This window comes from Molossus molossus, unplaced genomic scaffold, assembly GCF_014108415.1.
Source record: "Molossus molossus isolate mMolMol1 unplaced genomic scaffold, mMolMol1.p scaffold_m16_p_14, whole genome shotgun sequence".
Lineage (NCBI taxonomy): Eukaryota > Metazoa > Chordata > Mammalia > Chiroptera > Molossidae > Molossus > Molossus molossus.
In genome coordinates this window covers 78,364,158-78,378,669 of record NW_023425349.1, presented here as the reverse complement: position 1 = coordinate 78,378,669, position 14,512 = coordinate 78,364,158, and the positions used below count along the sequence as shown (strand labels likewise).

Here is a 14,512-nt window from a genome sequence, read left to right as displayed (position 1 = left end):
TTGAATAGCCACAGCAATCTTGAAAAGGAAGAACAAAGTTGGAGGGATCACATTACCAGATTTCAGGTTATACTACAAAGCCACTGTAATCAAAACAGCCTGGTACTGGCACAAGAACAGGCATATAGACCAGTGGAACAGATCAGAGAACCCAGAAATGGACCCAAGGCAATATGCTCAATTAATATTTGACAAAGGTGGCAAAAGCATACAGTGGAATAAGGACAGCCTCTTTAATAAATGGTGCTGGGAAAATTGGACAGCTACTTCAGAAAAATGAAACTAGACCATGAACTTACACCCTACACAAGAATAAACTCAAAATGGATAAAAAACTTAAATGTGACTCATGAATCCATAAAAATCCTAGAAGATAATGTAGGCAACAAAATTTTAGACATCATATGCAGCAGAATTTTCACTGACACATCACCTAAGGCAATAGAAACAAAGGAAAAAATGAACACATGGGACTACATCAAACTCAAGAGCTTTTGCACAGCGAAAGATACAATCATCAAAATGGAAAGGCTACCCACTGTATGGGAGAGCATAATTGCCAATGATATATCAGATAAGGGGTTAATTTCCAATATATAGAGAGTGCTCATACAACTCAACATAAGAAAGACAAAGAACCCAATTAAAAAATGGGCAGAGGAACTAAATAGACACCTCTCCAAACAGGACATACAAATGGCTAAGAAACATATGAAGAAATGTTCATCATCATTAATCATCAGAGAGATGCAAGTTAAAACAACAATGAGGTATCACCTCACACCTGTCAGAATGGCCGCCATCAACAAATCATCAAACAAGTGTTGGCAAGGGTGTGGAGAAATGGGGACTCTAGTGCACTGCTGGTGGGAATGCGGAATGGTGCAGCCACTATAGAAAACAATATGGTGTTACCTCAAAAAATTAAAAATTGAACTTCCATTTGACCTAGTGATCCCACTTCTAGGAATATACCCTAAGAAGCCTGAAACACCAATCAGAAAGAATATATGTACCCCCATGTTTGTAGCAGCACTATTTACAATAGCTAAGATCTGGAAACAGCCCAAGTGTCCATCAGTAGACGAATGGATAAAAAAGCGGTGGTACATATACACAATGGAGTACTACGCAGCTGTAAGAAAGAAAGATCTCTTATCCTTTGAGACTACATGGAGGGACCTGAAAAGTATCATCCTATGTGAAACAAGCCAAACAGCAAAAGACAAGTTTCATATGATCTCATTTATTTGTGGAATATAATGAACATAACAGTCTGAGGAATGGGGTAGTCCCAGAGACGTGGAAGTAGGGTACTGACTGACAATCCCCAGAAGAGGGTGTGGTGGGGGAGAGATAAACCACAGAACTTATATGCATGTATGCATGAACAGTGGACAGGGACAATAAACTGGGGAAAGGGCACGGAGGGAGGGGGAAGGGGGAATCAGTGGGGGAAAAAGGAGAAACATCTGTAACAAAAATTAATTAATAAAAAAAAAGAAAAAGAAATACTTCTGGCAGAGGGATTGGCACAAAATATTTAAAGTAATGAAAAGCAAGGACCCACAACCAAGACTACTCTACCCATCAGGGCTATCATTTAAAATTGAAGGGGAAATAAAGAACTTCTAAGAGAAGAAAAATCTAAAGAAGTTTGTCACCACCATACTAGTATTACAAGAAATGTCAAAGGGTCTTATTTAAGAAGAAGAAAAAGAAAAAAACAAAAATAGAGAAATATAGTTATAAAGAATATCAAACTAAAAAGTTTCTGCACAGCAATAGGAACCATCAACAAAATGAAAAGGGAATACACTGTATGGAAGAAAATATTTGCCAATGATATATCTGATAAGGGATTAATTTCTAAAATACATAAAGAACTTGTACAACTCAACACCAAGAAGACAAATACAATCCAATTAAAAAATGGGCCAAGGACCTAAATAGGCACTTCTCCAAAGAAGACATACAGATGACCTATGAAGAGATACTCAACATAACTATATAACTAATTATCAGAGAAAGGCAAATTAAAACCACAGTTGTCACAATGGCTACCATCAATAAATCTATAAACAACAAATGCCGGCAAAAATGTGGAGAAAAGGGAAACCTCGTGTACTATTGGTGGGAATGCAGATTGGTGCTGTATGGAGTTTTCTCAAAAAATTAAAAATAGAACTGCCTTTTGACCCAGTGATCCCACTTCTAGGAATATATCCTAAGAACCATGAAACACCAATCAGAAAGAATATATGCACCCCCATGTTCATTGCAGAGTTATTTACAATAGCCAAGATCTGGACAGCCCAAGTGCCCATCAGAAGATAAGTGGATAAAAAACCTGTGGTACATTTACACAACAGAATACTACATAGTTGTAAAAAAGAAGAAACTTTTACCTTTTACAACAGCATGGATGGGCCTGGAGATTATTATGCTAAGTGAAATAAGCCAAGCAGAGAAAAACAAATACCATATGATCTCACTTATATGTGGAATCTAATGAACAAAAGAAACTGATGAACAAGACAGAACCAGAGGCATGGATACATAGAACAGCCTGACAGAGGTTAGAGGCAAGGAGTTGAAGCTGGGGACTGGTTGGAAGAAGGTGAAGAGATTAGCCAAAGAACATATATGCGTAGTCCATGAATACAGACAGCAGTGTGATGATGGCCAAAGGCAGGGTGGGCAGAGATGGGTGGAGGTGGGTAAAGGAGGAAAATGGGGACATCTGTAATAGTGTCAACAATAAATTTTAAAAGGAATAAAATCACAATAAATACATACCTAGCAATAATCACTTTAAATGTAAATGGCTTAAATGCTCCAATCCAAAGACATAGGGTAGCTAAGTGGATAAGAAAACAAGACCCATAAATATGCTGTATACAAGACACTCACCTCAGAATAAAAGATGCATGCAGACTAAAATAAAGGGATGGAAAAAGATATGTTATACAAATGGAAAGGGAAAAAAAGCTTGGGTAGAAATACTTATATCTGGCAAAATAGACTTTAAAACAAAGGCTATAAGAGATGAAGAAGCACATTACATAATAATAAATCCAACAAGAGTATATAACCCTTGTAAACATTTATCCACCCAACATAGGAGCACCTAAAAATATAAAGCAAATTTTGATGGACATGAAGGGAGGATTGACAATAATACAGTCATAGTAGGAGATTTTAACATCCCAGTGACATCAATGGATAGTTCTTTCAGACATAAAATCAATAAGAAAACAGCCACCTTAAATGACACACTAGATCAAATAAATTTAATTGATATCTTCAGAGCATTTCACCCCAAAGCAGCACAATAAACATTTTTTTTCAAGTACACATGGAGCATTTTGTAGGATAGACCACATGTCAGGACATAAAACAAGTCTCAGTGAATTTAAGAAGATTCAAATCATATCAAGCATCTACTCTGACCATAATGGTATGAAACTAGAAATCAATCACAAGAAAAAAACTGAAAAACACACAAAGACATGGAAGCAAAATTTTAGTAAACAGTGAATAGTATAACAATGAGATCAAGGAAAAAAAATCAAAAGATACCTGGAAACAAAAATGAGAACAAAACAACCCAAAATGTATGGGACACAGCAAAAGCAGTCCTAAGAGGGAAATTCACAGCATTACAGGCCTACTTCAAAACAATAAAACTTTTAAATAAGCAATCTAACTTTACACTTAATGGAACTTGAAAAAGATCAACAAACAAACCTAAAGTGAGTAGAAGGAAGGAAATAATAAAGATCAGAGCAGAAATAAATGCAATAGAGTCTAAAAATACAAAAGATAAATGAAACCATGGAAAGGAAGAAGTAATACTGTTATTGTTCACAGATGGCATGATACTGTATATAAAAACCCTAAAGATTCCACCAAAAAACTACTAGGACTGATAAGTGAATTCAGTAAAGTAGCGGGATACTAAATAAATATCGAGAAATCAGTTGCATTTTTACACACCAATAAAGAACTACCAGAAAGAGAAACTAAGAAAACAATCCCATTCACAATTGCTAAAAAAAAAAAAAACAAACAAAAAAAAACACTTAGGAATAAATTTAACCAAGGATATAAAAGGCGTGTATTCAGAAAATTATAAGACAATGAAAAACAGAAATTGAAGAAGATACAAATAAGTGGAAGCATATACTGTGTTTATGGATAAAAATAATTAACATCATTAGAATGTCCATATTACACAAACAATTCATAGATTCAGTGTAATTCCTACCATGACACCAATGGCATATTTCACAGAACTAGAACAAATATTCCAAAAATGTATATGGAATTGCCACAGAAATCTTGAGAAAGAAGAACAAAGTTGGAGGAATCATGCTACCTGATATCCAACTATATTATGAGGCCACAGTATCAAAACAGCACAGTACTGGCATAAAAACAGACATAAATTTATGGAAGAGAATAGAAAGTCCAGAAATGAACCCTTGCCTTTATGGTCAATTAATATTTGACAAAGAAGGCAAGAACATACAACGGCGTAAAGATAGTCAATTCAATAAATGGTGTTCGCAAAATTGGACAGATATGTGCAAAAAAATAAAATTAGACAACCCTCTTACAACCATCCACAAGAATAAAGTAAAAATAGATTAAAGACTTAAATGTAAGCCTCGAAACCATAAAAATCCTAGAGGAAAACATAGGCAGTAAAATCTCAGACTTTTCTCATGGAAATATTTTTTTCTGATGTGTCTCCTCAGTCAAGGGAAACAAAAGAAAAAAAAAACAAATGGTAGTACATCAAACTAAAAAGTTTTACACAGCAAAAGAAACCATCAAGAAAATCAAAAAACAACCCATTGAATGGAAGAACATACTCATCAATAATACATCTGATAAGAGGTTGATATCCAAAATATATTAAAAATTTATATAACTCAACACCAAAAAAAAAAAAATCCAATTTAAAAATGGGCAAAGGACCTGAACAGACTACCTCTCCAAAGAGGCCTACAGATGGCCAATAGACATGAAGAGATGCTCAGCATCACTAATTGTCAAAGAAATGCAAATTAAAACCATAATAAGATATCACCTCACACCTGTCAGAATGGCTATCATCAATAACTCAACAAAAAACAAGTATTGGCAAGGATGTGGAGCAAAGGGAACCCTCATGCACTGTTGGTGGGAAAGCAGATTGGTACAGACACTGTGGAAAGCAGTATTGAGTTACCTCAAAAGATTAAAAATGGAACTGCTTTATAAGCCAGCAATTTCACTCCTGGGGATATATCCAAAGAAACCTGAAACACTGATTCAAAAGAATATTTGCACCTTTGTACATTATAGCCTTATTTACAATAGTCAAGATTTGGAATTAGCCCAAGTGCCCATCAGTGGATGAGAAGATAAAAAAAAACTGTGCTACATTTACACCAAGGAATACTACTCAGCCATAAAAAAGAAGGAAATTTTACCTTTTGTGACAGCATGGATGGACCTGGAGAATATTACACTACGTGAAATAAGCCAGTCAGAGAATAAATTGAATAAAAAATTTTTTTTTAAATAGCCAAAAACACATTCTAGAACTGGACAACCGAAATAAAAAATATCACTGTGTGGACTTAGCAGCAGAGTGGAGATAACAGAAGACAGAGTCAATACATTTTAAATCAGTTTAATAGATATGCAGTGTGAAGGACACAGGCAAAAAGTTAGAAAGAAATGATTAGAGTCTCAGGGACCAAAGGGACAATATCAAAGGGTCGAACACAGAAGTAATTGGAGGACCTAAAAGGAGACTGGGAGAACAGTAGAAATTTCCAATTCATAAAATCTTAGTGATTTCTTGAGCCCGGCATGGGCTGGGATGAGTTAATAGACACACTCGTAAAGACCTGGATCTAGAGACTCATTCACTATGAGGCTGGTGATGCTGATACTCTAAACTCCTAACATGCATGCATGCCTCCCCAGCCCTAGCAGTGTTCACACGTGCACATGTTTTTTAAAGGGGACTGGATCTGCCTGACCTGGGGCACCTTTCACTTTAAGGTGCACATCTCACAGACCAGGAAGAATTCCTCCACTGCTGTGGCTGCCCTGTGTTCCATGGGGCAGATGCAATACTTGGAAAGAATTGAGTGAGGTTCTGTAGTAGCCACAGCTAACTTTTCTGTAACTCTCCTCTCTGCCCTCTTATTCCAAGCCCCTGGAGCTGTGATGTCCAGTATGGGAGCTACTAGCCATGCGTGGCTATTGAGCACTTAAAATATAGCTAGTCCAAATTGAGATTTGAAAGACATAGTGTGAAAAAGGAATGTAAAATGTCTCATCAATACTTTTTTTCTATTGATTACGTATTGCAATATTTTGATATATTGGGTTAAATAAAATATTAAAATTATTTCACCTGTTTCTTTTACATGTTTAATGTGGCTACCAGAAAGATTTCAGTTACAGATGTGTCTTGTTATATTTTTACTGAACTTCTCAACATTGTTATGAGGTTTCTGGGGACCCCTTCAGAGCTCCCAATAGTGCTGGATGTGCAAAAAGCTGACTGTGAGATAAATCCTGAAAATCCTTTGAGCTCTGGCTAATTCACTCCACAAATGTTTATTAGAAAAGATTTGGCATATTTGGCTACAGGTTCATGTTAAGCTACTGGGTTCTAATAGATGGGAAACCTGTGGGAAACACGCCTCTATGCCTTACCAAATGGAAGTATGTTCTAGACAGGGCAGAGGGAATCTTAGTGTAGGTGAAGTTAGGACTGTAGGAGTAAGGTCCATATAAGATAAAATCTTAACTTTCTCAATTTCCAAATAGCAAATCCTGTCTGGATCTGACCTGAAAGTGCTGAAGTTTATGATCCACAGAGATAACAAATCTATGGACTTCGACCTAAAGCGTGGTCTGAAAACCAACAGTATCGGCACCTGTGGGAACCTGTTAGAAAGGCAGAACCTCAGGCCCAGCCCAGGCCCATGAAATCAGACTCTGTGTTTTGATAAGATCCCCAGGTGAGGTGTATGAGAAACACTTCCTATGAGGTCCAGAGTCTCCATGTGGAAGCATAATTAACTTGATGAAATCATCTGTGATTCAAAACCCTGTAGCTCGGCCATGGATAGATAGTTGGCTGAGAAGTCCAAGTATGTCCTACACTGCAATTTCCAACCAGCCAGACCTCCCTGTTATACCAGCAAGGACTCCTGTCCAGGGGTGTGACTGGCGCTTACCTTCGTTGCACTGCAGACTCCTCCAGCCTGTGGCGCAGGAACACCCGTAGGGGTCTGGGAGACAGAACACGTAGGACTTGCATCCCTCTGGTCCACTACACCTTTCCTTACAAGTTCTGCCAAATGTGTGCAGTTCGCAAGCTTTGGGGGAGAAAAGGGTGATTCAGAGTCAAATATGCAACCCTTTGAAATGCATGATTCTTCTCCCAGACCACTGGACATGGAGAGTGACCCAGTCTCAGCTGTGGCACCGGCAGGGTGGGCACACATTTTACAGACAGTGAAACTGCCCCACAGAGAGGATCCAGAGCCACACCCCACAGTGATGCAGGTTGTGTACAGCACAAACCCAGGGGTGACATTCACATCACAGCCGTTGTAGATGTGTTTGTGTGTTGAAACTTCCCAGTAGTCGACAACAAAAAGCCTTTAGGAAAAGACACCTTTTCCTAATTCACACAAAGGTACCCTAAGCCTAGCAGAGGCCATTTAACTTCCATTCCCAACTCTGTCCAGATGTCAAATTCTAGATCCAGCGACACCTTTTTCAACCCACAACTTACTCATCAAGTACTCCTGACTTACCTTTCTCACAGGTTCTCCCCATGAACCCAGGAGGGCAAATGCATTCTCCAGTGTCCTCGTGGCAGACGCCGCTGTTCGCACACGCAGTGCAGACACGGTTACACTCCGGCCCCCACTTCTGAGCCTCGCACCCTTTGTCAAGGAAACAAGGCTGTGGTGAGCGAAGCACACTGACAACAAGCTGCTACACGTCGGTCATTTTAATGAATGAACAGAAATAACATACAATCTTTGCTTTTTAAAAGCTAACAGTTGAATGTGGGAAACAGATATGTTAACAGGAAATAATGACAGAAACAAAGACAACAAGGGCCTAATCCTGTCTTGGAAGAGGGCATAAGGGAAGGCTTCCCAGAGGAGGTGATATGCGAGCTGAATCTGCAGGACCACCTAGGGAGCAGAGAAGACAGGACTGCAGAGTATGCCGAGTGGAGGAGAGGCCCGGCAGAGACGTGGCCCGCAGGCAGGGCTGCACTGTGGCCAGAGACCACAGTGGGATCCTTAATCAGAAGTATCTCCATTGTCTGAGACACTGTTAGACACGCCAGGCTCAGACTCCCCACCTGTGACCTACTGACGAGAAACTCTGGTGGTGGTCTAGCAGTTAATGCTTAACAAGTCTTCCAGATAATTCTGATACAAGACAGGGTTTGAGAACCTCTGGCCTAGAGTATGCGGAGAAGGGATATGGCTAAAAAGGGAAGCAGAAGCTAGTAGCATCCACCCATTTTTCAGGCAGAAACATACAAAGTGAAACAAGATACAGAAACCTACAGTACAAGGATGGTAAAATGCTTCTAGAGTCATATTTCCTGGCTACTTCTCTCCAGGACTTGGTGACTTCAGATTGTTAATTAAGTCCAGGAATGCCTTCTGATATAAAGAAAATTGGGGGTGGGGGGCAGTGTGACCTTTTGTGGTTGTAAATTTTATTTAATTCTTTTTCTGAGCATCTTTGTCCCTGAATGCTAGTTTCATGATAGTTAAGCTTGTGCCTGTGCCTATAGCCGATGTAACCTTGTCATTTCTTTGACAAGAACTCCTGGTTATCAGTATTTTCTCTAAAATAATCAGGAAGGCTGTCAACATAGACCTTTTCCTTCAGGTTTCCACTTATTAGATAGAGCTGCAACGTGTCTAAAAGCTAATATTTACATGCCTTAATATATAAAGGCAGAAATAAAGCTGCACAATTAGTGATTTCTTAAGAGCCTGACCACAGGCTATTTGCACTGGTGAAGACTAATCATAGCAAACAGTGGAGATGAAAATGGGCTTCCTGTCACATTCAGCTACGCCTCTAGCCCTGAACCTACCTGTAGACCCGTCCCAGCTTCACACCAAATCCTGGGAAGGAGTAGGGGATACGACTCGCGGCAGTGACGGGGGTGATCTCTTGGGAATGGAGAAGTCACAAGACTTTGTTGATAAGCAACAAGTATTCAATTAGGCTTTGTTCTTTTCTTCAAAAGCCTCATGGTTCTGTATTTTAGGAAACCACGTATTCATGGCACACAGAGAGAAATTCTGTAAACTTAATGCTCGGGAGGAATCTTTTGTCAGGGAGAGAAATTATACTGAAAAGAAATCCTATACACACAACCGGTGTGATTGTTTTACTACAGAGTCTTTAAGCACTGACTTTTCCTACACTTCAGTTTCTCCTGCAAAGACACCCCAGTCATGACAAATGACAAATACCTACACAGGGGAGAGGTTACATTGGGGAAAAATACTTTTAAATGGGATGATTGCACCCAAACCCAAATTTCTTAGAATAATTTCAGATATTAGCAGTGATTCTGAAACAGTTTCATTGAAGTGCTCCTAAGAGCAAAAGAGAGTGAACATGTGCTCTGGCAGTCGGAGAGAGAAACAACTTGAAGATCAAATTATGCTTAGTCTTCTGCTTTATCTTAAAAGTTCAGGTGAATTTTAAATTCTAGTCTATGCTGAGTCGTTTTTAAAAAGCTGGGAGCGCCCTGGCCGGTTTGGCTCAGCGGTTAGAGCGTCGGCCTGCGGTCCTGAGAGACCCGGGTTCGGTTCCCGCTATGGGCATGTACCTCCGTTGCAGTTTGTCCCTGGTCCTGGTCAGTTGTGCGGGTGGCAGCCACTCGATGTGTTCCTTTCACATCGATGTTTCTCTCTCTCTCTCTGTTCCTCTCTCTCCCTCCCACTCTATCTGAACAAAAAAATGGAAAAATGTCCTCGGGTGAGGATAAAAAAAATAAAAAATAAAAAATAAATAAAAAGCTGGGAGCTTTTTACCATATAGCAACATCTGATATTTCTGACACTGCCAGAAAATCTGACCATTTACCCCAGAGTCTGAGTACCGTGGTGCATGGTGCTATATCAGACAGGAGAGAAACCATCTAGGAAATGAATACAAAAGGTGTCTTTGCCATTCAGAGACTCCATGAGTGTAATGGAATAAAAGGGGGATTTCATCTGCACACTAGATGGACCACACTTCTCATACTTTTACTTGGGAATTATCCAAGGGATAGTGACTCATCTTCATTTCCTTGCATTCTTAACACCAATACAATGTCTGGCACACAGTTACAAGCAACGCATCACCGCCGAATGAATGACTGGAGATCCCAATCCTTAGAGGAATGACAAAACATCCCAAGTACTCAGACCTGAAGCCTGACTATTTACTATCATGAATACCTGGCACAGCTGGGGGAGCTCAGGGCGTATTTTCTGCTTTCTATAGATGAATTTCTTGTAAAAAATGACTGATGATGGTTACTTCCCACTTGGATAGTTTTAATGGGGTGGGGTTAGTTTTCACTAGTTCTAACTCTTGCATTTTTCAAACCTGAAAATGGAAATTACATTTGAGAGTTAAATGATCTGGGAAGTGTGGGATTTACAGGAGACTGATGTTTAACCAGAATTAGACCAACCCAGAAGGCCCACCTCATCCCCCTATAGGACACCTGTCAGGGAGGGTGCCCAGCTCACGGTGATTCCCCTGTGCATGGATGGCACTGCTATTCAAGTGTGAGGTCCTAGTGTCTGCACCGTGGTACGTGGCTCCACCCTTGTCTATAGCTTGTTGGCCTCTAGGCAAATAGACATCTGATATATGTTAGACCAATTTTATTCTTTATCGTGGGAATTCAAAATTTAGACGTAAAAGAAACATCACCGAGCCCTGGCCGGTTTGGCTTAGCGGTTAGAGCGTCGGCCTACGGTCCTGAGAGACCCGGGTTCGGTTCCCGCTAAGGGCACGTACCTCGGTTGCAGTTTGTCCCCGGCCCTGGTCGGTTGTGCGGGTGGCAGCCACTCGATGTGTTCCTTTCACATCGATGTTTCTCTCTCTCTCTCTGTTCCTCTCTCACCCTCCCACTCTACCTGAACAAAAAATGGAAAAATGTCCTCGGGTGAGGATAAAAAAAAAAAAAAAAAAAATGAAAGAAACATCACCAAAGCTAAGTTAGGGTAATAGAAGGTAGCATCCTAGAGAGAACGTCCACTCTTCCCTGCCAGTGCTGAGCTCCAGGTCTTCCCTGGAGCCTATCTTTTCTGAAAAGTTGCTTATCAGCTTTTCCATCCATTTTCTAAGAGTCCTTAGTACACTTCCAACTGATTCCTGGTTTTTGTTTAAGTAGCCAGAGTTTACTTGCAATTAAACATCCTAACAACTGTGTCATCATAGATGGTGGTGTCTCCGTCACTTACTCCGGACTATCAGCCTGGTGAAGGCTGAGGTGAAGAGGTTTCCTCCTATGTACCTGGCCGAGTACACTCCGGCGTCCTGAGGCTGAGCATGAGGCAGGTGCACTTCTAAAATATCAGGTACTTCGTGCCTGGGCACTGAGTGGATGAAGGAACCTGGTGAAGGGGAAGAGACGAGAATGATGGGTCACACTCACACACTCCTGTTTCTCGTCTGGCTCCTCAACTTGATCAGCTTTCTGTGACCCGACAGAAGATGTGCTCTAATCTACTGAATGTGGGAGAAGAATGAAAAGGCTGAGCCGCTCAGTGTTCCCCCGACAGCCAAGACAGGTATGGTGAGAGAGCAGATAGCCCGTTAGTCTATGGCATATTCTGCCAAGCACATGAAGATCAGGGTGGACTAATGTTCTTACCTTCTTCAGGGGAGGTGAACAGGCAAATTTGGTGGGAAATGTCAGGTAATCCTGCCAACTAATCAATTAACCATAAGATACCTAAAATCACTACTCCAATCTGGAAGTCCATCCCTCCACAGAACTCAGCATAGTCCCAGCAATATTTCCGCTGGGTCAGGCAACAGCCACCAAGTGGTGCCAAACCGTCGTGGGACCGAGTCAGAGTCGGATACACAGTTAAGGCCCCAGAACAACTGCCGATTGGCTTTCCAGGCTCACGCTGGTCATTTTCTTAACTTTGCAAACCAGCCAGCTAACATTTTACATGGCAGAATTTGGAACTCCACTTACCACATCACATGGGGTTTATTGTCTATCATTTATATTCTACATTCATACATGTACAATGCATGTCCATTCATATGCATATATGAATCTCTAATTTACTTGATGAAGTCACCAAACTCATCACCTAAGAGACCTTCTATCATATAACTTAATTTGCTTGCTTCCTGGTAGCTTTACTTCAAACATCTGCTCCTAAAACCGCAGTAAGATAATGACCCATGTGTTGTGTGCTGTCTGATGTCTCACACCATGGTGCTGAAAGCAACCAAAACAGACTCACCATTTTTGTAAATCACCGCATCTTCTTCTTTTATCAACACCTTTTTGAAAGATATGTTCACATTATCTCCCCTGTCCACAGTCATCGTTAAAGTAGCTGGCAGGAAGGAAGCTTTTAAAAGAGAGAGAGAACACAAATGGGAACATGAGCTCACATATTGTCTCCAGGAGCAACTGAACTTTGAACTTCAGATGGTGAGGGCTGGCACTGGGCAGGAGTCAGCTGCTTTTCCTGATATTAATGACAGTGGCAGCTAACGGGTTTCTTAAGGTTATGTAGATTTTGAAGAATATGATGAAAGGATGGTTATGTCCTCTGTAAACATGTAACTATACACATATGTATATTCTTTACTGTGCAATTAGCTGGGGAGGTAAGGACTTTGTGTTGATTAATATGCATTACCAAACTAAAATCTGATATTAACTATAAGCTGTATTAACTATGAATCTGCCATCCTTCTCCAGTCCCTAGTAAGTTCCCTCAAAGTGGGATAGAATATGAGTGGCCAGATATTTGCCAAATGGCTGTTCCCTTGGTCCTTTTGGGTTGTTGTTGCTCCAAAGAATTCTCATGGCGTCAGAAGGCCCCAAGCACTTCTCAGCGGGAATCAGCACAGTCCTGCACTTACTATTAATGTTGTAAATACTGGAATATTGAACAATAAGGCAAGGATGGGATCCAATATCTTGCCTTCTATCCTTCAATTATCTATATATGCGCCGACATGGTCATGGGACTGGAGTACTGAGATGAAGCCGGGGAAGTTATTGTATATTTGGCTTATAAAATCATTATGAAAACTTCTGTCTCCGTGTTAAGCTTGGAACAAAACATTGCCTGAGCTCCTTGGTTTATGGGACAAGATATGTGAACAAATCTTCTAACATTCTCCCAGCTATAAAAGTTTCTGAATTCCTTGAATTTACACCATAATCTGCAGAGAGTCACAACTACGAAAATAAAGGGGATTAACTCTAGGCTTTAAATTACATCAATTAAAAAAATTCCAACCTATTGAAGTATAATCAACATGTAAGTTAAGTCAACACAAAAAAATGTAAGGATAACCACTAAAAGAACAGAAACAGAATATATAACTTTCCTAAATATGAAGGGCAGAAGGAATGGAATAAATAGAAGACATAAAAGGAGAGAAAAAAATCACACAGAAAAATCATGGAGTACAGAAAAGACAGACTGAGATGGCAGAAGTCATGCCAAATATATGTTAAAAGCCAGAGCTTCTTGGAATAAATTAAATGTATATAAATATGAAAATATCTGCTCTTTTCATGAACTATAATGACATGTAAGATTGAGAATAAAGGGATAGAAAAATGTGTACTGTACTAATGACTAAAAGATGCTGGCATTGCAATATTTATATCAGAAGAAAAACATTTATCCTAAAGCCAAAACAAAATTTTAGGAATCAGGATGGCCTTTACATGATGAGAAAAAGTGCCTTGACGGGACATGCGAACAGTGATTCAATCATCTGAACTTGAACACGCGCCCCTACAGCACCGCTGCAGACCCCACAAAACAAACCCTGATGTCAAACCAAACACCCACAAAAATTGGCGTCAAAGAAAGGGACAGGTCCAAAGCATTGCAGAAGCGTTCAAGAACCAATTAATCAATCGGACCAAACTTACTGCGGACAAATATAGATTTGAGTAACACGATTAAAGATCTGCTGAATATTCATGGACCGCTGCACGTACTATCTGAATACATGTTGTTTTGAAGTACCTTGCCTCACTATTAAGCCACAAAGCACATCTCCGTAAATAATGAAGAACTGATATCTCATAGAACAAATTCTCTGACTAGAATGCCCCTACATTAGAAATCAGTAGCAAAACACCCTGTACCCTAAAGCCTGGACCTCCACAGGGTGGCTTTGGGATGAATGACTCGGCTTGAGACGCTGATCAAATGCTCAGAGA

At 40.0% G+C, this 14,512-nt stretch overlaps 1 protein-coding gene across 1 annotated transcript in view; it reads right to left on the bottom strand.

The window, feature by feature from the left end:
• The window catches only part of TEK (TEK receptor tyrosine kinase), a 123,084-nt gene that overhangs the window by 47,788 nt on the left and 60,784 nt on the right, over positions 1-14,512 (bottom strand). Inside the window, exons 3-6 of the mRNA XM_036260638.1 lie at positions 12,558-12,668; positions 11,535-11,687; positions 7,839-7,970; positions 7,254-7,394 (exon numbers count right to left, since the gene is read on the bottom strand). Coding sequence (XP_036116531.1) covers positions 7,254-7,394; positions 7,839-7,970; positions 11,535-11,687; positions 12,558-12,668 — 537 coding nt within the window. The remainder of the gene's footprint in view (positions 1-7,253; positions 7,395-7,838; positions 7,971-11,534; positions 11,688-12,557; positions 12,669-14,512) is intronic.